Raw genomic sequence first — 23453 nt, forward strand, 5'->3', positions numbered from 1 at the left:
ATGACGTCAAAGTGCGCCGCCAGTGTCGCCGCCATGAACAGCGTAGGGGAGGGATGCACTGACATGAAACGCGAGTATGACCAGTGTTTTAATCGCTGGTTTGCCGAGAAGTTCCTCAAGGGGGACAGCTCCGGGGACCCATGCACCGACCTCTTCAAGCGCTACCAGCAGTGTGTTCAGGTGAGCTGCAGCCCTCGCTTCTACGCCTAGGCCCCGCGTTCTTTGCGGTGTCCCCGGCCTCCCGTCTCGTATCCTGCGGGGGTTGGGACCGGGAGGGTGGAGAAAACGAGGCCAGTGGCAGTTCTTTCTCCTTCTGTTACCGAGGCCACTGGCAGTTCTTTCTCCTCCTCTCACCGCCAAGGCCGCCTGGTATCTCTCCAGATGACAAAGTTAAATATTTTTGTAGTGCTTTATTTCCTTTTTACGGAGCACGGTAATATTCTTTGGTTCACTTGGTGTTCACTTTAAAATTTGCAAAGTGGGAGCTCTTTGTATTTGAAAAACGGAACAGTCACGCCCAGAAATAGGAAGTGATTAGGCCAAGTCAACTAGAATCAAGTTGCCTTTATTTTTGTGGTGGTGCACTCTTCGTTCCACTGTTACTGTTCAGGGGCAAGGCTGGGTGTTAGCCTTTCTCTGGTCTGCTAGACATTAATGAGGGTTTTATTTTTATTATCCCTTCATTGGTCTGGTTTCTCTCCCCTCTTCCTCCCTCCAGTTGCTGTCTTTATTCCATTTGCAGACAGGAAAAGTGAGACTTGCTCAGAACTAATAAGCTTCATATTGATCTTTATAATGTGTTTTCTTCCATCAGAAAGCAATAAAGGAAAAGGAGATTCCCATTGAAGGACTGGAGTTCATGGGCCATGGCAGAGAAAAGCCTGAAAGCTCTTCTTGACCTGACAGTCACGTTGAAAATGGATTCCTTAAATCAGGAAAATTGAGCACTGGGGATTTTCTCAATTAGGGTTGTGAACATAGCCATCAATTCAATGAATTTAGGGGTTTTTCCCCCTCCTTCTAGATGTTTTCCTCTCACTTGGAAAAGATGATGAACCATTATCACTTTTTACTTTGGGATGATTTCTCACTTGCTTTGACATCTTGCAGGAACTGTGTTAAAACGGAATGATTTTTTTGGATTATGATTGCAATACTTCATCTGATATCGGCTTTAAATATATCTTGTATGTAAATACTGATAAACTTGTCAGGATGATCACGGTTGCCTGACCTCTCAAGTTATGCTTCAAAGGACATTTGGTATACTGTACTGGGGTCATTGTCCATGGAAGCAATTGGTTAGGACCTCTTTTTCTCTCAGGGAACTAATACTCTGAAAAGGGATCCCAGCACAACGGTTTCAGTCAATGCTTAGGAGCAGTTTTATGTTTATGTAGTAACAAATGTTAAGATTGCTGGTGGACTATGTTAGCCAAGAGGAAGCTTTTAACAGTTCCCTGTTTTAACAAGAGGTGTCAGATCTCAGATTAAGCTTCAAGAATGCTAGAACACCATTTCAGAGCTCATAATGTACTTCAGTCATTAAGATCCTTGGAGTATGCTATGGAAGAAGACCCTAAATTGGAAAGATTAGGTGTTGCCAGCTTTCAGCCTAAGTCAATGAATTATGTCAACCTGTATTATCATGAAAGTGCCAAAATGCTGTATCTGGTAAAACGGTTAGAAAGAAGTTTGCTTTCTTGCCTTGTAATGTCTGTAATCATGAAGACAATAAATTGTAACATTTAATTTCTATCATTATTTGCCCCTTATAACTTGGTGTACTGTATAGAACAGTTATTACCCTAGATACACACGGGGGGGGGGGGGGGAGTTTTGTATGTTTAAAAGGGAGAAAAGTAAGCTTTAGCTAAGCTAGGCAGTATGGCCCAGCAATTAGAAACTTCACTGACTTATAAAATTTATGTCGGCTACACAAATATCTTAAAAATGCTTATATAATGACACAAAAAGTCAGGATCAGGTGAGTATTTACATACTTTGGAATGTCATGTACTTCTCACAACTGCTTATCTTGAGTAGTTTGGTTCAATAGTATGAAACTTGATTTAAAAGCCTAAATTCTATTCTCTACACTTTACCAATTACTACTCATTTAATGTGAGCAGTCCTTAATGTCATTTCAAAACATTCTGCATTTATATTTGGCTGTTTAAGGTCCATTTTACAAGGATTATAAGAGATAGTTGGAAGCTGGCCAACGGAAGCCAGACAGCAAGCTGAAGATAAGTACCTTTTTCCTGAACTCAGGCTGACCACAAGCATAACAGTTCTAAGGGGAAGCACAGGCTGTGATTGTATCATGAAATGGCAAGGATAACAGGGATTCTTTCTTGATTGTAAATGGTTTTCACACCCTGTGTTTCTACGTGCCTCACCTTCATGCAGTACCAGTTTCCTGTATGTGCTGACACCAAAACCTGTAGCTTGAATCTTACCACAAAAATGTTGGGTAAGCCTTGAAAATAAAATCAGCTCACCTGACCAGGTGGTGGCGCAGTGGACAGAGCGTCAGACTGGGATGTGGAGGACCCAGGTTCGAGACCCTGAGGTCGCCAGCTTGAGCGTGGGCTCATCTGGTTTGAGCAAGGCTCACCAGCTTGAGCCCAAGGTCACTGGCTCGAGCAAGGGGTCAGTCTGCTGTAGTCCCCCAGTCAAGGCACAACAGAGAAATCAATGAACAACTAAGGAACCGCAACAAATAATTGATGTTTCTCATCTCTCTCCCTTCCTGTCTGTCTGTCCCTATCTGACTCTCCCTGTCTCTGCCACAAAAAAATAAAAATAAATAAAATCAACTCCAAGCCAACCATGTTCTTTTACTGTAATTGCTACTGAGGATTTTCTAAAAATTGCTCCACATGCTATTTTGACTTCAACTTCCAACTATTTCAGTTACTTCAAATGCTGATGGAATGGCACAGAGGAAGCACTCCCTCTGAGAATCACAAACACCTCCTTTTAGATGAAACTGCAGCCATTCTGCTGGCCACTCAATGTCTGTCAGGACCCATGTTACTTAATTGGCTCTACTCCCTTTGCTCTACATACTCCAGGCACAAGAAACCGAGGGCAGGCCTGTTATAAACCCTGTTATTCAGAGACTTGAATGGAACTTAAAAACTAAACAGCAGCCACAGACCTTCATTGCAGAAAAAGGAATAACATTAATGCTAACTTTTGAGGGAAAAATACCACCAAAGAATGCAGATCACAGCTCATGACCAATCTAATTTATTTAAGCCATCTCCTACCATAAGGAATGAGACAGAAGGTTAGTACACTCTAGTAATCATTTGATATAAGGAAAGGTCAGCTTAAGGTCCCATACACTTCTCTGGTCCTAGTGCAGAGTAATGGTCCAAACCAGTGCTGTGGTCCCCACTGGGTAGTGGTCCCGGTTCTCTATTCATCTTCATAGCCGGTTGGGAGCGGATTCACATGAGGATTATGGAACAGAGTATGGTTACCATCTCCCCAGGGAAAGGGCTGTGGAGCAAAGATGGCAATTAATACATTCCCAGAAAACAGTTCAGAAACAGCACTGCTATGAACTACTTAAAATAGATAGGGTGACAGATAATATATAAAACAAAATAGAAATTAGTCCTTTAACTACTAGCATGTTTCAGCCTTCCTAGAATTTTTTATTTTTTTATTTTTCTGAAGCTGGAAACGGGGAGAGACAGTCAGACAGACTCCCGCATGCGCCCGACCGGGATCCACCCGGCACGCCCACCAGGGGGTGATGCTCTGCCCCTCCGGGGCGTCGCTCTGCCCCTCCGGGGCGTCGCTCTGCCGTGACCAGAGCCACTCTAGCGCCTGCGGCAGAGGCCAAGGAGCCATCCCCAGCGCCCGGGCCATCTTTGCTCCAATGGAGCCTTGGCTGCGGGAGGGGAAGAGAGAGACAGAGAGGAAGGAGGGGGCGGGGGTGGAGAAGCAAATGGGCGCTTCTCCTATGTGCCCTGGCCGGGAATCGAACCCGGGTCCCCCGCACGCCAGGCCGACGCTCTACCGCTGAGCCAACCGGCCAGGGCCCCTAGAATTTTTTAATATATATTTTTTATTTATTCCTTTTAGAGAGGAGAGAGAGAGACAGAGAGAGAGAAGGGGGGGGGAGCTGGAAGCATCAACTCCCATATGTGCCTTGACCAGGCAAGCCCAGGGTTTCGAACCAGCGACCTCAGCATTTCCGGGTCGACGCTTTATCCACTGTGCCACCACAGGTCAGGCCTTCCTGTAATTTAAGAGTGCTCTTATAACTTCCAGGGCATAAGAGGAAAAGCAAGTTCAGGTTTGTTATTCACAACCACCTCCCTGGTAACTGGCATATCAGTGCTAATTATCACTACCAAAAAGGCAGAGGTGGGTATGGGGGAGAAGTTATTCACATTCTACCTTTGAAAGGCATTGTTCTTGGGTAGTGGTTTCCAAACCAGAATGATTTTGCCTCTCCAGGGACACTGGGCAGTATCTGGAGACATCTAGGGGAGGGGAGGGTACTAGTACCATCTAATGGGTAGATGTCAAGGATGCTGCTAAACATCCTACAACTGACAGAATGGCCTGCTCCCACAAGAACTATCCAGCTCCAAATGTGAACACTTCGAAGGCTGAGAAACTTTGCTGTATGGCTTCTAATTCTACTGTACAAGGTTGCGAGTGGGGCTCAAAGACTCAAAAAATTATTTCTGAATCTATGAATCTAAAGTTCTATGAGGCCAGCCCTGGCCAAATAGCTCAGTTGGTTCGGAGCATCGTCCCAAAGCACAGAAGTTGCTGGTTCGATCCCCAGTCAGGGCATGTAGAGGAACATAAGTTCCTGTCTCTCTCTCTGAAATCAATAAAATAACATTAAAAAAAAAAAAAAAGTTCCTATGAGGCCAGTTCTACCTGGACTAAAGAATTTAATGTAATAGTTATTAAAGAATAAAAAAAACAGAAGAGGCTCCTGCTAAAAATACAAACAATGAAAAACAAATAAATCTACATCAACAGCCAAAGAATAAAATAGTTGAGAAGATATATAACCTAGAGGAGAATAAAGGGTGTGAGTCTCTTCATCATGTAGCTAGCACCTGCCAGATGCCCAGATCCTAGCAAGATGAACCACGTTCCGACTTTGTCACTCTAAGAAAGTTTCCCAAACTTCCAAGTTTTATACAACTGACAACTGTTTCAGAACAGCTATCAGAAGGCTGAATCAGAAAAGGAAAACTGATGGGCACTTATTGTATGACTTTGAAGAAAAAAGTGAGAAGTGACACCCCTCCCCTGTCTCAGGTTCCTTTCCGCAAAATGGGAGAAAATAAAAATTGGTTATTATTAAAAGAAAAACTGGCCTGACCTGTGGTGGCGCAGTGGATAAAGCGTCGACCTGGAATGCTGAGATCGCCGGTTCGAAACCCTGGGCTTGCCTGGTCAAGGCACATATGCGAGTTGATGCTTCCTGCTCCTCCCCCTGTTCTCTCTATCTCTTTTCTCTCTCTCTCTCTGTCTCCAATAAAAAAATGGATAAATAAAATCTTTTTTTAAAAAAAGAAAAACTGTATACACCCGGAATCCACGCTTCCAGAGAATGAGGGCATTTGGAATGAAAGGCCAACAGACACTCCAAGAGAAAGCAAGGACGTACCTTGGACCTGATGCGGAGATGGGGGTAGGCGACGAACTCGGGTCTCTCGTGCTCCTCATGGCGCGACTTCAGAAAGACGTTCAGCATGCTCACTCCCACCCCAGGGAGCGCAACGAAGTAGGTGAGGGCCTTCCACATGCGGGCTGTGGAGGGGTAAGGCGGCTCAGACCTGCGGCAGAGCCGCAGGGCTTCGTCCTCCTCCCCCAAGGCTTCAAGCCAAGGTCACAGTACCGCCCGCCTCGCCGGAGACGGGTTGAGGCCCGCCCCACCGACCGCAGCCCCAATACCTGAGCCCTCCTCGCCGTGGGCACCACTCGACATAGACCGCGCCAGCTGCGGCCGGAACCGACTCAGCAGCTCAGACGCCCGGGACCCAGCTGCGGCTGCCATTTTTGATCAAGATCTCCACAACGCCGGAAGCGGAAACTGAAGGACGGGCTGTGGAGGCGGGATTCCAGCCTCAAAAGAAGTTCATATTGGACCGTGTCCTTTAATCCTAGGAGCCTGCGCACTCTTTTTCTGACATACCATGTACTTGTCAAAAAAAAAAAGCTCTTGCCGCCTGACCAGGCGGTGGCGCAGTGGATAGAGCGTCGGATTGGGATGCGGAGAACACAGGTTCGAGACCCCGAGGTCGCCAGCTTAAGCGCGGGCTCATCTGGCTTGAGTAAAAAGTCCACTAGCTTGGACCCAAGGTCGCGGGCTCGAGCAAGAGGTTGCTTGGTCTGCTGAAGGCCTGCGGTCAAGGCACATATGAGAAAGCAATCAATGAACAACTAAGGTGTCGCAGCGAAAAACTGATGATTGATGCTCTCATCTCTCTCCGTTCCTGTCTGTCTCTAGCTATTCCTCTATGTCTCTGGGGGAAAAAAAAGAAAAAGCTCTTGCGTTGTGTGCCTCCAGATTGTACTTCCCTCTCCCTACTGTCCCTACCTTGGTGAAGCTAAGCACAAAAGAAAGGTTTATGGAGGGCACCATGGCTTCCGTGATCGCTCCAAGCCTATCTAAAATGCCAGTCCCCCCTCTGTCTCCTTTGATAGAATGTAAACTCTGATGCCAAGAGTTTGTCCCACTGCAGCATGCCCAGGAATGTAGCAGGTGTTTAGCAAAAATTGCTGAATGAATGAACAGCAACGGGAAACAAAAATTGGCGCCTGCTAATATTTATTTATTTGTTTATTTTTATTTTAGCGAGAGACAGAGAGAGGGACAGACAGGAACGGAGAGAGATCAGAAGCATCAATCATTAGTTTTTCATTGCGCGTTGCAACACCTTAGCTGTTCATTGATTGCTTTCTCATATGTGCCTTGACTGCGGGCCTTCAGCTGACTGAGTAACCCCTTGCTAGAGCCAGTGACCTTGGGTTCAAGCTGGTGGGCTTTTTGCTCAAACCAGATGAGCCCGCGCTCAAGCTGGTGACCTCAGGGTCTTGAACCTGGGTCCTCTGTATCCCATTCCGACGCTCTATCCACTGCGCCACCGCCTGGTCAGGCTTGGTTGTTTTTTGATGGCTTCTCATACATGCCTTGACCCGGGGCCTTGCTCAAGCCAGCGATCTTTGGGCTCATTTATGTCTATGGTCCCACGCTTAAACCAGCCACCCTGTCCTCAAGCTGTCGACCTTGGGGTTTCAAACTTGAGTCCTCAGCATCCCAGGCTGACCCTTTATCTACTGCCCCATCGCCTGGTAAGGCTGCTATATATTTTTATATACAACTTTTGAATTTTACTGATTTCAGAGAGAAAGGAAGAGGAAGACAGGAACATCAATCTGCTCCTGTATGTGCCCTACTGGGGATTGAACCTGGCAATCTCTGCACTTTGGGATTATGTTCTAACCAATCGAGCTATCCAGCCAGGGCACATCTGCTGTATTTTGGTTTGAAAATCGCTCTCCCACCCATTTCTTACTTTTTCTTCCTTCTACTCATCCAAAAAACAGTTTTAAAAATAAAAGTTTTTTTATACACCCCAAAATACACCTGCTCCTAAGCACACAGTTTAGCAGACAATGTTGGGGAAGAAGGTACCATAAAGTACCTCCAGAGACTCCCTAAGAGTTGTTATGCCCCAGCTTAAGAACCATTGAGTTGGGAAAAAATAGGAGCACTAATGTAGCAAGACTGGGTTCATATCTTGTTTCTTTCCCTTAGTCTGTGTCACCTGGGGCCAGTTAGATAAAACGGATACTTTAAGGTCATGCATTTCATGAAGACAAAAATTTAGGATCATATTACTAGAGCTTCACAATCTGACCTATCATTAGATCTTTCCCTGAGTACACTAGGGTTTTGCATGTTATGGTTTAACCAGGTTCATCAAATTCCTATGCAGCTTCAAACACAGCCAGAGGGTGTATGAGGCCCCACTGTGTGGACATGGGAAAGATCCAAACTCAGGCATCAGGAAATTCTGGGTTCAGATCTCTTGTCTGCCACCTATAGTTTCCTCTTCTCTAAAATGGGAATGTAACACTCATTTTTATCCAACAAATATCTATTAAAGCCCACCCTACCTTGGGAAGTAATTCAACCTCCATCTATAGTAGTGAAGTTTCATTTAATAAATAATAACTAATGTTCCCACTATGTTCCAGATGTGTGCAGTAGTATACAGAGCTATAAGAGCTCTCCTATGCAGCTTACAGTCTAGTGGTGGAGACAGGATTAAGTGAAAAATAACGTATTTTTCACTCCATAAGACGCACTTGTTTCTCCCAAAAGTGGAGGGGAAAATGCCCGTGCATCTTATGGAGGAAAAGTATGGTATTTTATTTAATATATTTATTTATTTATTCATTTTAGAGAGGAGAGAGAATGAGAGAGAAAAAGAGAAAGAGAGAAAGGGGGGAGGAGCAGGAAGCATCAACTCCCATATGTGACTTGACCAGACAAGTGCAGGGTTTCGAACCAGCAACCTCAGTGTTCCAGGTCAACGCTTTACACACCATTTGGTTCAGAATATTTTTTTTTCTTACTTTCCTCCTTAAAACCCTAGGTGTGTCTTATGGTCAGGTGTGCCTTATGGAGTGAAAAATATGGTACTTAAAGCCTAGAATGTGTTAAAAATTCAATAAATGCCCCAGCCCCCGGCCCCTACCCCTCTCGGTCTTCTCCGCAGTAGGAGCAGCTCCTGCCACAGCCCCTCATCCCCTGAAAATGTACGCCTGCACCAAGTTTGTTTCCACCCCCTCCTTGGTCAGGAACACCTCTTAGCTGCTGACCCGGTCACTGTCTGCAGTGGTGCTGAACAGACCAGAGACACTGACAGATGAGAGCCTCGGCAGCTGGGCAGCCCCACATACCCCGACCTCACTTACTTCTAGCCGCAGCTTCCAGACCAGTGCCATTTCAAGGGACATTGATACAGCAGCCAAGTTCATTGGGGCTGGGGCTGCCACAGTGGGGGTGGCAGGCTCTGGGGCTGGAATTGGGACTGTGTTTGGGAGCCTCATCATTGGTTATGCCAGGAACCCTTCTCTGAAGCAACAACTCTTCTCCTACGCCATTCTGGGGTTTGCCCTCTCAGAGGCCATGGTGCTCTTTTGCCTGATGGTGGCCTTTCTCATCCTCTTCGCCATGTGAAGGAGCTTTCTCCACCTCCCTTAGTTCTTTCTCCCGTGACTTGCCTGCCCTGTGTGTTCCTTTTCCTATACCTCCCCAGGAAGCCTGGGGAAAATGGTTGGCTCAGGGTTTGACAGAGGGAAGACAAATAAATACTGTATTAATAAGAAAAAAAAATTCAATAAGTGTTCATTTTCTCATAGGGCTTTCATATACTATACAGGGTGATACTCCTAAATAAAAATTCTGTCTATTGTTTTTGGCACAGAGTACATGCTCAGGCACAATGCCTATGGTGTTATTGTCAGGTATGCTCAACATTGGCAAAGCCTTGGGTCACTGAGTTTAGACAACCCAGGAACCAAACTCATCAATACAAAGAATAATATTTATTGAGCACTTATTTTGTACCCAGATTGTCTTCCCCACTTCAAAATGGTTACTCTATTCTCTCTCTCTCTACACGCACCTTATAATTCATCTACAAATCCTGACAGCTCTTCCTTCAGACATATCCAGAATCTGACCACTGTTTACTACCTACTGCTACAAATTTAATCAAATGTTTTATCTCTCACGTGGACAACTGCAACAGCTACTAATTGGTCTCCCTGCTACCTGGTCCCCTTACAGTCTATTCTCCCTTTAAAACCTGTCAGATCAGCCCTGGCCGGTTGGCTCAGCGGTAGAGCGTTGGCCTGGCGTGTGGGGGACCCTGGTTCGATTCCCGGCCAGGGCACATAGAAGTGCCCATTTGCTTCTCCATCCCCATCCCCTCCTTCTTCTCTATCTCTCTCTTCCCCTCCCGCAGCCAAGGCTCCATTGGAGCAAGGATGGCCCGGGCGCTGGGGATGGCTCCTTGGCCTCTGCCCCAGACGCTAGAGTGGCTCTGGTCTCAACAGAGCAACGCCCCGGAGGGGCAGAGCGTAGCCCCTGGTGGGCATGCCGGGTGGATCCCGATCGGGCGCATGCGGGAGTCTGACTGTCTCTCCCCGTTTCCAGCTTCAGAAAAATAAAAAAATTTAAAAAATAAAAAATAAAACCTGTCAGATCACCCTCCTCTGCTCAAAATCTTCCAGTGACTCCTATCTTCCTTAAAGTAAATGTCAAAGTCTTTACAGTGGGCTACCAGGCCCTACATACCCTGCCCCCAGCCCCCAGTCACTTCTCTGACATCATCCCTTCTTTATTTTTTAACTTTTTTTTTTTTTTTTTTTTTTTTTTACAGAAACAGAGAGAGAGTCAGAGAGAGAGGGATAGACAGGGACAGACAGACAGGAACGGAGAGATGAGAAGCATTAATCATTAGTTTTTCATTGCGCATTGCAACACCTTAGTTGTTCATTGATTGCTTTCTCATATGTACCTTGACCACGGGCCTTCAGCAAACTGAGCAAGCCCTTGCTCGAGCCATTGACCTTGGGTTCAAGCTGGTGAGCTTTTGCTCAAACTGGATGAGCTCGCACTCGAGCTGGCAACCTCGGGGTCTCGAACCTGGGTCCTCTGCATCCCAGTCTGACACTCTATCCACTGCGCCACTGCCTGGTCAGGCATCTGACATCATCCCTTCTACCTGCCCTACTGCCCACTTCATTCCAGCTACCTTGGCTTTCTTGCCTTTCCTGGAACATTCCAGGCACTCCCCTACCTCAGGATGTTGACACATGCTCACTTCTCTGTCTGGAAGAGTTTCCCCCAGATAGCCCCATGAATTGCTTCCTTATTTCAACCAGGGGTCTGCTCAGAAGTCATCTTATCAGAAAGACCTTCCTAGACTACCCTGAAGTGAAATAACTCTTCCCAACCCTGACACTTTATCCTCCTTACTATGCCTTACCTATCTTCACAGCACTTACCGCCATCTGACATATTAAATATTTATTGTTTTATTTTCTACCTTTCTTCATAGACTATATTTTGTTCACTGGCATGACCCCAGCACTTGACACATGATGGATACTCACTGCAAATACATTAATCCCATCCATGATCTTGTGAGCTAGATATTATTCTCTCCATTTTTCAGATGAGAAAATTGAGACTTTGAGATGTTCAGGAAGTTACCTAAGGTTACAAAGCTTTACGCAAATAGTGGACCCAGGCATTTGGGGGCTCAAACTAATTCTTTTAACCTCAAAACCATACGGACTTTGCTTTAGGTAGAATGATTCCAATTCTTAGAAGCCACCCTGTCAAACTCACACTGATAGAATGCTTTGACTAGGGATTAGCAAGAAAAGGAACAGCTATTTAATTTCTGACTTCAGTGGGTTTAGAAAGAAAAATATTCCAAGTCATGGGGTCTTTGATAATGGAGGGAACCATCAAATGTGTCCTCAGGGCACTAAGCTGGCAGTTCTGAGCTGGTGTTGCCCCTCCCTCACCATGACCCCCAGGGTGTCTGGCTTCTCTGTGCAGAGAGCTGCCCCAAGGCCGAGGCCAGCCATCCCAGGGTTTGACGTCATCCTCTCCGGCAGCTGGTGATATTTACTTTCCTACTGAACCCACTAAGGCTCTCTCTGGTGCTTGACTTCCTTGGAACAGGGAGCTGGTGGATGGGCACCTCAATATTAGGGACAGCTGCTGATGGGGGAGGCACTGGAGCTAGACTGGGGGAGGCTGCTAGTCAAGGACAGGGCTTGCTTAAGGGAAAGCTTATCTGGGGCATCCTGCTTGCTACTTCTACTGTGGGTTTCTCCCTGCTAAGAGCACTTGCGGCTCCAGGACCTGTGTCCACCGAGAGACTAACTCTAGGAGAAGGCACAGAGGCATTTTTCTTTTGTTTTTATAATTTTTAAAAATTGATTTTAGAGCCTGACCAGGCGGTGGCGCAGTGGATAGACCGTTGGACTGGGAGGCAGAGGACCCAGGTTCGAGACCCCAAGGTCGCCAGATTGAGCGCGGGCTCATCTGGTTTGAGGAAAAAGCCCACCAGCTTGAACCCAAGGTCGCTGGGTCCAGCAAGGGGTTACTCGGTCTGCTGAAGGCCCATGGTCAAGGCACATATGAGAAAGCAATCAATGGACAACTAAGGTGTTGCAACGCGCAATGAAAAACTAATAATTGATGCTTCTCATCTCTCTCCGTTCCTGTCTGTCTGTCCCTGTCTATCCCTCTCTCTCTCTGAAAAAAAAAATTGATTTTAGAGAGAGAAGAAGGGAGAGAGAGAGACAGACAGAAACATCAATCTGTTTCTGTATGTGCCCTGACCAGGTATTGAACTGGCAACCTCTGTACCTCAGGATGACGCTCTAAACCAGTGGTCCCCAACCCCCAGGCCGCGGACCAGTATCGGTCCGTGGGCCATTTGGTACTGGTCCACAGAGAAAGAATAAATAACTTACATTATTTCCGTTTTATTTATATTTAAGTCTGAACGATGTTTTATTTTTTAAAAATGGCCAGATTCCCTCTGTTACATCCGTCAAAGACTCACTCTTGACGCTTGTCTTGGTCACGTGATACATTTATCCATCCCACCCTAAAGGCTGGTCCGTGAAAATATTTTCTGACATTAGACCGGTCCGTGGCCCAAAAAAGGTTGAGGACTGCTCTAAACAATCAAGCTATCTGGCCAGGACAGAGACATTTTTCCATGTAGTTTGCAGGGGAAACCAAGGTGTTGTGACTACCACCTCAACCCTCTGAATAACTTGTCTGAGCTGCTCAGCATTGTTAATTCATTCAATTAGGGTTTAGGGTTTCAAATCTGTCAGTGGGAGGGGGGGACAAGGCAGCAGTGATCTTCATAGAACACCCAGCCTAGAAGGAGAGACTGACAAGTAAACAGCTATTACTACCACTGTGATGTGTTCTACGATAGGAGGCAATACAGCATGGGATTGGCATCAAGTTCAAGTCGCTGGTCTGCTACTTAGCTGTGCAATCATGGGCAAGTCAAGTTATCTCTTAGCGTCTCACCTGTGAACTGAAGTTATTACAAGAATTTAACAGGATAATAAATATTAGCTAACGTTTATTAAGCACTTACTATGTAGTGTGTCCTTCTCATGTATTAATTTGGTTATTACAAGATTCCTATGAGATAAATGTTATTCTTATCCCCACTCTACAGATGAGGAAACTGAGGCACAAGGAGAGGTTACATCATTTGCCTAAGTTTCAGAGCCCTTTAAGGCAGTGGTCCCCAACCCCCGGGCCGAGACTGGTACCAGTCCGTGGGCCATTTGGTACCGGTCCGCAAAGAAAGAATAAATAACTTACATTATTTCTGTTTTATTTATACTTAAGTCTGAACAATGTTTTATTTATTTATTTTAATTATTTATTTATTTTAGATTTTATTTATTCATTTTAGAGAAAGGAGACAGAGAGAGAGACAGATAGAGAAGAGAGGGAAGAGCAGAAAGCATCAACTCTCATATGTGCCTTGACCAGGGAAGCCCAGGGTTTCGAACTGGCAACCTCAGCGTTCCAGGTCGACACTTTTACCCACTGCACCATCACAGGTCAGGCACGATGTTTTATTTTTAAAAAATGACCAGATTCCCTCTGTTACATCCGTCTAAGACTCACTCTTTTTTTTTTTTTTTTTTTAAGACTCACTCTTGACTCTTTAAATATAATTCGACAGTTATATTTAAAAATACCATAGTTTTTACGCCGGTTGTATAATTTTATTTTGTGCATTTATCCATCCCACCCTAAAATATTTTCTGACATTAAACCGGTCCGTGGCCCAAAAAGGTTGGGACCACTGCTTTAGGTGATTGAGCCAGGATTCAAATCCAGGAAGTGTGGCCTCAAAGCTTGCCTCACTTAATCACTATGTGATACTGCTTCAATAACTCAAGGATCCTAAAAAAAACAAAACAAACAAACAAAAAAACCCAAACAAACAAAACCCATTTCAAGGGTCCTTAGCAAAGTGCTGGCACATAGTAAGTGCTCAATAGGGGATAAAGAGTCTGTGGAAGCAAAGCAGAGAGACATTCAGCTGGACTCTGGAGGGACAGTCAGGGAAGGCTTCCTGTAGGAAGTGATATCTAAGTCATGGGCCTGTCTCTCCATGACTGTATGAGGGTTGAGAGAAAGATGAGTTTTCCAGGCAGACATCACCACAGACAAATAATATAGGTAATGTATCCAGAATCCCAAACAGTGACTTAAAGCTGGAGGTGTAAGGAGAGGGAGGGAGCAAGAAGTTCAAGGGCCTTGTGGTCTATGCCAGGGGTCCCCAAACTTTTTACACAGAGGGCCAGTTCACTGTCCCTCAGACCGTTGGAGGGCCGGACTATAAAAAAAAAAAACTATGAACAAATCCCTATGCACGCTGCACATATCTTATTTTAAAGTAAAAAAACAAAACAGGAACAAATACAATATTTAAAATATAGAACAAGTAAATTTAAATCAACAAACTAACCAGTATTTCAATGGGAACTATGCTCCTCTCACTGACCACCAATGAAAGAGGTGCCCCTTCTGGAAGTGCGGCGGGGGCCGGATAAATGGCCTCAGGGGGCTGCATGTGGCCCGCGGGCCGTAGTTTGGGGACCCCTGGTCTATGCTGAATTAGAATTTTATCTAAAGGCTCTGAGGAGCTTTGATTTTAAGCAAGGAGAGAGGTGATCAGCTTTGCAATTTAGAAAAATCCCTGACTGCAGCTCACCTAGAGGCTTGCATAGGGGCCTGCATGTAACAGTCTATTTCTTTGGGGATGAGAGGAGGTGTTCAGGGCCAGCAGAATAGTGTAGCTGTGCAGGTTAGAGCACTGAATTTAGACACCAAGCCTCCTGGATTACGTCTCCTGGCCCCAGTCCTCCCTACCTGGGAGATCTGGACAAAGCCATTTTCTGAGCCTTCCTCTTTATTTATAAATGGGACTCATAACTGCCAATCTTCCAGGACTGTTTGAGCATGAAAGTGGTAGTATAGGAAGAGAACCTAGCATGGTGAGGAGTGTGCATAGTGAAGGGTAACTATTACTCATTTCTGTGGTTCCTCCACAACTTTCCACCTAGCTAGATTGTCAGTGTTTGGAGGGCAGACTCCAAGCATCATCCATCTATCTAACACCGTATAACTTGATGATTAATTATTTGTCCTTTCTGGTTCCTTTTTATGCTCATACACTTGTCTAGACCCAAGGCTTTTCTCAGGCTGGTCCTTCTTGGCTGAAAATGTCCTTCCCACCCTGCTGCTCATCTCCATCTGCACACAACCCACCCAGTCCTCACAGGCAGCCTTTTCCTGGATACACCATGCCCCCTTGCTTCTGGGCCCCTGGTGACGTTTAAGCTCTCTATACCTTGTTCAAAGACTATTCCATTTTTTTTTCCAATTTCCACTCTGAGCTCCAGGAGATCCCCAATACACACCACACATTTGATTCAGATTCCTCTGAATTCCCATGCAGCCTGGCACAGAAAAGGCATAAAAAATGGTTCAGAACTCAGGTTCTTGCCCTGGCCAGGTAGTTCAGTTGGTAGAGCATCCTCCCAATACACCAGGTTTGGGGTTTGATCCCCAGTCAGGGCACATACAAGAATCAACCAATTGATTGCATGGATAACTGGAAGAACAAATCAATGCTTATCTCTCTCTCTCTCTCTCTCTCTCTCTCTCTTAAATCAATAAATAAAAATTTTTAAAAAAGAAAACTTCACTTCCTCAGGCAAAGCTGAATTAAAATGCTGGCTCTCCTACTTTTGCTGAACAAATCACTCACCTTTCTGTGCTTCAGTCTCTTCATCTGTAGAATGAGTGTATTGATATAGATGTGAACAACACTACATTTTTGTGTTCCCAAATTTCTTCCAACTTTAAGTTTTCATGTTGTGACCTTTGACCAACTTCACTGTTTTTAGAAACATATGAAAGCCTTCTAGTTGATGATTATCTATGTTCCATAAAATGTAGTAAGGGGGACTGGCATGAAAATCAAAATCAAACTAGTGATAGCATTGGTTATAATCATCCCTCACAAGACCACCAGGAGGTTTGGCACCTGGCACGTACTGCATTCTTTGTCCCTTTGTTTTGTCAGTCATTAGTACCTGAGTTATACTATATATAACCCCTGAAACCCCTGGCGGGTTAGCTCAGTTGGTTACAGTGTCATCCTGATACACCAAGGTTGAGGGTTTGATCCCTGGTTGGCACACATACATACAAGAATCAATCCATGAATGCATAAATAAGTGGAACAACAAACTAATGATTCTATCTCTCTCTCTCAAATCAATAAATAAGAATTTTAAAGAAAAAGTACTGTAAGAGGGGTCTGGTAGTGGAGAATAATTTGTGCCGAATTGCTGGGTCATCTTACTGCTCCAACCACATTCCTGTAAGCAAATTACCTTATAAATAAATTGTTATATCTTATGGAGTTGCCTGCATCATTTTTTGCTACGAAGATACCTTTAAACTTTTGCCTTGCCATGTAACAGCAGGGAAAATCATAGCACCTACCAAATAAGGTTGTTGGGAGGACTGAATGTGATGATGTGTGTAATAATACTTAACACCATGCTCAACAAATAGCATCAATTCATATATTATCCATCATCTACTGTTACATTGAGTTAAAAACAGAATGGATGTATAGTATGAGAAATGTATCTCAATGACGTTATTAAACACGACAAAGCAGGCTACAGAATATTATGACACATATGTTTTCGTTTTTGTAAAATGCATAGCAAATACTGTAAGGGTTATACTCACGTGTTAACAAAAGTTATGTCTGGCTTTTAACTTTCTTCTTAAAATTTCTACAATGAATATACATTAACTTGCTATAAAACAAAAGCATTCACCAAAAAGCAGATTATGAGGTTACTACCAGCACGTCCGTTGCTGGTATTCGTCTCATTCAACTGTAAGCTCCATCAGGGCAGGGATCCCTTCTGCTTTGAGCAGAAAAGGCACCGAGTCAACATTGACAGAAAGGTGACTGGATGGGGGCTTCTCCAGCGCCCGCGTCTGCAGTACCGTTCTCTCCCTGTGGGTGGCAGGCTCCACATGTGCGGGTGCCGCCCACGAGTCTGGCCGCAGATGAGTGGTGCCTGCGACCTTCAACGTGGCGGCTGTCTGGGCCCAGGATCCTTAAGGAGGGAGGGCGGTGGGAAATGCAAGGGGAGTGGACGGAACCAGGCCGTACCTCAGGGACTTCCTGTTAAGGCATTGCCTCTGAGACCTCTCCTGAATCTTCCATGGATTAGAACAAGAAAACTTCTCTTCCTAAAGAATGCCCCCTACCTTAACACCCCCCCACCCCGCGCGCGCGCGCTCCAGTGGGGAGCAGAGAGGAGAGACTGAAAAGTCCCCTGAGCCTGGGAGACAAATAGAGAGAGAGGCCGTCCTGAAAATATTCATCTTCATAACATACTTACAGGGCAATGAGCTTGGCAGTTGACTAACTGGCCCCACCCAGTAGTAGTCTTTGATTGGGGGGGGGGGGGTATGTTAGCATCCCATTTTGCAGATTTGGGCGGTAGAAAGGTAGTGCCCAATTAGAAGGACAGACCTCAGCTGGGTCTGATTCCAAATTCCTTCCCTTGACCACAGTGTGTCAAGCCAAGACCTCCTTGGAGTGTGTGCCCATCCATCTAACTTTTTTTGTGTGTGTGTGACAGAGACAGAGAAAGAGAGAGGGACAGATAGTAACAGACAGACAGGAAAAGAGAGAGATGAGAAGCATCAATTCTTTATTGCAGCACCTTAGTTGTTCATTGATTGATTTCTCATATGTGCCTTGACCCGGGGCTACAGCAGACCAAGTGACCCCTTTCTCAAGCCAGCAACCTTGGGCTCAAGCTGATGAGCCTTGCTTAAACCAGATGAGCCCACGCTCAAGCCGGTGACTTCAGGGTTTGGAACCTGGGTCTTCCGCATCCCAATTCAACACTTTATCTACTGCACCACTGCCTGGCCAGGCCCCATATAACTTTTTTTTTTTTTTTAAGATTTTATTTATTCATTTTAGAGGAGAGAGAAAGAGAGAGAAGGAGGGGAGGAGCAGGAAGCATCAACTCCCATATGTGCCTTGACCAGGCAAACCTAGCATTTTGGACGGGCAAACTCAGAGTTCCACGTCAACACTTTATCCACTGCACCTCCACAGGTCAGGCCTCATCTAACCTATTTAAAAAAAAAATTTTTTTTAGACTTTTATTTACTCATTTTTAGAAAGAGAGGAGAGAGACAGAGAGAAGGGAAGGAGGAGCAGGAAGCATCAACTCCCATATGGGCCTTGACCAGGCAAGCCCTGGGTTTTGAACTGGCAACCTCAGCGTTCCCAGGTCGACGCTTTATCCACTGCGCCACCACAGGTCAGGCCTCATCTAACCTATTTAAAAAAACTTTTTTTTTTTTAATGCTTATTGTATTGATTTTAGAGAGAGAGTAAAGGAGAGAGGGACATTGATCTGCTCCTGTACGTGCCCTGACTGGGGATTGAACCGTCAACCTCTGTACTTCGGGAAGGTACTCAGACCAACTAAGCTATCTAGCCAGGGCTAACTGACCATTGTTAATTATTAATACTAATAGCACCTATTTACTCTATCCTTATCACAGTGCTGGCACTTGGCATATCTTATCTCATTTAAACCTTCCAACAACCCACAAAATTATCCCATTTTACTGATGAGGAAATAGCCTTGGAGAAGCAATCTTTGATGCAGCTAGAGATAAGCCTGGCCTGACCAGGCGGTGGCGCAGTGGATAGAGCGTCGGACTGGGATGCAGAGGACCCAGGTTCGAGACCCCAAGGTCGCCAGCTGGAGTGCGGGCTCATCTGGTTTGAGGAAAAAGCCCACCAGCTTGAACCCAAGGTTGCTGGCTCCAGCAAGGGGTTACTCGGTCTGCGGAAGGCCCGTGGTCAAGGCACATATGAGAAAGCAATCAATGAACAGCTAAGGTGTTGCAACGCGCAATGAAAAACTAATGATTGATGCTTCTGATCTCTCTCCGTTCCTGTCTGTCTGTCCCTGTCTATCCCTCTCTCTGACTCACTCTCTGTCTCTGTAAAAAATAAATAAATAAAAAAATTTAGAGACAAGCTTGACGGAGCCAAGAGTCAAATGCACCTACAATGACCCCAAAGTCTTTCTTTCAACAGTATATTTTTGTTCATAATAATTGTTTAAGTATTGACTAGGTAAAACATCCAGATGGTTCAAATTACAAAACAAAACAAACAAAAAAATAAAAAAGGAAAAGCTTCTTAATCCCTAGCCTTCGGCCACCCAGTTTTACTCCAAAGATTACCGTACTAAAGTTTTCTGCTGAACCTTCTAGAGGTATTCATTGCAGAGACAAACACCTGTTTTACTGCCTCTCACACATTCACCAATGATCTTCTAAAATATAGAGGACATGGTGCTCAGTTGGTTAGAGTATCATCCCAGTACATCAAGGTTGTGGCTTTATCCCCAGGCATATACAAGAATCAACCAATGAAAGCACAGGTAAGTAAAACAACAAATCGATGTTTCTCTCTTTCCCTCTCTCACTCTAAAAAAAATTAATAATACTAAAATAAAATATAGGAAAGACTAAGTTCTCTAGAGCCAAAGTAATTTCTCTTCACTGACTCCTCAGATTGGCATGGAGGGCCTCTCAGGGGCAACTCCATCCACACTCTGTGTCAACCACGTAGGTCTTCTCCAAGCTCTGTATCATGTGGTCATCACCCCATCCTCCTGGTCTCTTGTTTCTCTCCAACTGCTTCATCTATCGTGATCTCCTCCCCATTCGAGTCTCCCCAGCCAGAATTTACCCCTCCCCCTCTCTGTCCCAAAGGCCTTGCTGGCATCTCTGTTTTTTGGGGTTTTTTTTTCTTATGGGAGAGACAGAGAGAGAGTCAGAGAGAGGAACAGATAGGGACAGACAGACAGGAAGGGAGAGAGATGAGAAACATCAATTCTTCCTTGCGGTTCCTTAGTTGTTCATTGATTGATTTCTTTTTTTTTTCTTCTTTTTAGTTTTTTTTTTTTTGTATTTTTTTTGTATTTTTCTGAAGCTGGAAACGGGGAGAGACAGTCAGACTCCCGCATGCGCCCAACCGGGATCCACCCGGCACGCCCACCAGGTGGCGACGCTCTGCCCACCAGGGGGCAATGCTCTGCCCCTCCGGGGCGTTGCTCCATTGCGACCAGACCCACTCCAGCGCCTGAGGCAGAGGCCACAGAGCCATCCCCAGCGCCCAGGCCATCTTTGCTCCAATGGAGCCTCGGTTGCGGGAGGGGAAGAGAGACACAGAGAGGAAGGAGAGGGGGAGGGGTGGAGAAGCAGATGGGCGCTTCTCCTGTGTGCCCTGGCCGGGAATCGAACCCGGGACTTCTGCACGCCAGGCCAACGCTCTACCACTGAGCCAACCGGCCAGGGCCTTGATTGATTTCTTATATGTGCCTTGACCGGGGGGCTACAGCAGACTGAGTGACCCCTTGCTCAAGCCAGCAACCTTGGGCTTAAGCTGGTGAGCCACACTCAAGCTGGCGACCTCAAAGTCTCAAACCTGGGTCATCCACATCCCAGTCCGATGCTCTATCCACTGTGCCACTGCCCGGTCAGGCCTGGCATCTCTGTTTTAGTACATCTCATGGCACTGTGTGAGATGGACCATTGTCTCCATGCCTGGCTCTCCCTATGAGATTATTAATTTCAGGTGTCTCTTATCATTGGGTGGGTAGCTTATAATGGTGCCACCATCCACCCAGTCCCTAAGCTAACAAACTAGGAGTCAGTTTTTCTCATTGTCTCCTCTTTCTTTCTCACAATCAACAACCAAGTGGATTTTACATTAAAATGTCTCTCTAATCTTCTCCATCCCTATTCAGTCATGGTAACTGTTCTCTCTCCCCAGCTGACTGCAGTAGCTTCCGGGCTGGTCTCTCTCCTTACAGCTTCCCCATCTCCAGTCTATTCTCCGCACAACAGCCAGGGTGATCCAACTATATTTTACCAATTTTAGAGAGAAAGGAAGGGAGAGAGAGAGAAATATTAGTTTGTTGTTCCACTTATTTATTCATTCAGAGGTTGATTCTAGTATGTGCCCTGACCAGGGATCGAACCTACAATCTTAGTGTAGCGAGATGATGCTCTAACCAACTGAGCTACCCGGCCAGGGCCACAAGTATTTTATTTTTTAATAGCACAAATCACAATCTGTGTTGTTTCCCTTTATTGTGTTAATCATCTCTCATTAAAGTATAAGTTCCATGAGAACATTTAACTTCTTTTTGCTGTATCTCCAACACTTTGCACTCTTCCTGGGGCCTGAATAATACTCAACATTTTCTTCCTTCCTTTCCTTCTTTCTTCTTTGTTTCCTTTCCTTTCCTTTCCTTTCCTTTCCTTTCCTTTCCTTTCCTTTCCTTTCCTTTCCCTTCCCTTCCCTTCCCTTCCCTTCCCTTCCCTTCCCTTCCCTTCCCTTCCCTTCCCTTCCCTTCCCTTCCTTTCCTTTCCTTTCCTTTCCTTTCCTTTCCTGCATAAAGCTTTATTGTTTCCATTTGATCCAATGTATAGGAGAGGGCTCCAGGGTGGTTAAAAGGCTGCCGAGTGGATGCAGAGAAAGGTTCAGGCTAAAGCCAGACACGGGGTGGGGGGGGGGATGCAGACGGGCCCCTCAAAGTCCTCTGTCATGCTTGAGGGGGTCTTTCAAAGAGATATTCAACCAGCTCGACCTGGGGGGCGGCCAACCTATGGAAGGGAGTCAGGTGGTCATAGCCACTATTTTCTGAAGTCCTACTGTGTTCCAGGCACTCTTCTAGGCATTTCACAGGAAAATTCTTTCCATTCTCAAAACAGTGCTGCTTTGGATATACAGTAGTAGGTACTATTTTTAGCTTTTTTTTTTTTTTTTGGTCAGAGGAGGAAATTGAGGCATTGGAAGGGACAGAAAGTGGCTAGGAGGGAATGTGAACCCAGGCTGGCCAAGGCCAGAGTCCTACTGCCACCTAATCATGAGTCACCTGGATGGCTGAGGGTTACTCCAAGAAGGAAGAGCTCCTGCGATTCCTCTGTGACACGGTGGATCTAAGAAGCAGGTGTTCTCCGGGTCCCATTACAAAGGAATTCTCCTTCACTTATTCAAATGTCACCATTTACTGCTGGCACTAAGGACTCTAGATAGAAGGACTTAGTTCAAACAAACAAAGGCTTAGCATTGACAATGGAGGTGAAAACAGCATTCAGATTAAAGGAGGGAGGATTGGGCTTCCGCCCACCATTAGTCGGCAGATAAGAGGCTTTTAACATCCTGGGAGACCACATCTCCTCCCAGCCAGCCCTGATTCCCTTCCACACCTATTCTCTTCATCCAAGATGGCACAAAGCCCTGGCCGGGTAGCTCAGTTGGTTAGAGCATCATCCTGATACACTAAGGTTGTGGGTTTGGATCTCTGGTCAGGGCACATACAGGAAGCAACCAATGAATGCATAAATAAGTGGAACAACAAATCAATGTTTCTCTCTCTCAAATCAATTTTTAAAAAAGGGTGGCATGAAGTAGAAGCTTGTATCTGGGAAAGCACTGGAAAACTCTTCACAGCTTCCCACAGCCCCCTGGGCACATCGTTCTGATTTGGTGCTCTTCCCCCCCCCCCTCCCCTGCTTCCCTCCAGCCCCCACTTCCCCTACTGTGAGCATCCCTAGGGCAGTCCAGGCTGTATCTCTTTCCCTTCTTCTCGGTCTGTTCACTCCTACTCATCTCAGAGGTCTCACTTTAAAGGTCACTTCCTCCAAGAAGCCTTCCCTGGCAACCCCCATTATCTGTATCAAACACTTTTCTCTGTGTAACAATTGTTTTGTTTGCTCGTCTAGGTCGCCTCACCCTCTATCCAGGGATTCCCACACCTCAGTGTCTGTAAGACACACGGGGAGCGTGTAAGAGGCAGGTTTCCAGGCTCCAACTTCAGAGAGCCTGATTCTACATCTGGCGTAGGGCCTGAGAATCTGCACTGTGACTGCTCACACCATGAATCTGGTGTGGAAGGCATCAGAGGAACAAGACCATAAATGGAGCTGCTTGAAGGAAAGGACCACAATCACCATGAGTCTCCATTAGCCAATCTGTGCCTGGCACATAAGAGATGTTCAAACATGATTATTGAATAAATGTTCGAATGAACAAATGGTTGCCAGCATTACAATATGTTCTCCAAACACAGCAACTTGAGTTTGGTCTTGAAAAAGCCACATACCGGTCATAAGATTATACTTCCCTGGAATAGAGCGGGGAGTATCAGAGCTCTGGTATCAC

General features: G+C 45.6%; 2 protein-coding genes and 1 pseudogene across 2 annotated transcripts; 2 read left to right on the forward strand and 1 right to left on the reverse strand.

Moving 5' to 3' along the window:
- Positions 1–1761, forward strand: TRIAP1 (TP53 regulated inhibitor of apoptosis 1). The gene is made up of 2 exons (XM_066370774.1): positions 1–180; positions 815–1761. The coding sequence occupies exons 1-2, from the start codon at positions 1–3 to the stop codon at positions 896–898; spliced, it is 264 nt and encodes an 87-aa protein (XP_066226871.1). The 3' UTR covers positions 899–1761.
- A 1481-nt stretch (positions 1762–3242) lies between these two features.
- Positions 3243–6102, reverse strand: COX6A1 (cytochrome c oxidase subunit 6A1). Its single transcript, XM_066370773.1, has 3 exons — positions 5947–6102; positions 5660–5802; positions 3243–3513 (listed from the first exon to the last, which is right to left on the reverse strand). Exons 1-3 carry the CDS (start codon positions 6047–6049, stop codon positions 3430–3432), a joined length of 330 nt encoding a protein of 109 aa, XP_066226870.1. The 5' UTR covers positions 6050–6102; the 3' UTR covers positions 3243–3429.
- A 2643-nt stretch (positions 6103–8745) lies between these two features.
- On the forward strand, positions 8746–9400 carry LOC136393356 (ATP synthase F(0) complex subunit C2, mitochondrial pseudogene; annotated as a pseudogene).
- The last annotated feature ends 14053 nt before the right edge of the window (positions 9401–23453 follow it).

The sequence above is a fragment of the Saccopteryx leptura genome, chromosome 2 (genome assembly GCF_036850995.1).
Source record: "Saccopteryx leptura isolate mSacLep1 chromosome 2, mSacLep1_pri_phased_curated, whole genome shotgun sequence".
Taxonomy (NCBI): Eukaryota; Metazoa; Chordata; class Mammalia; order Chiroptera; family Emballonuridae; genus Saccopteryx; species Saccopteryx leptura.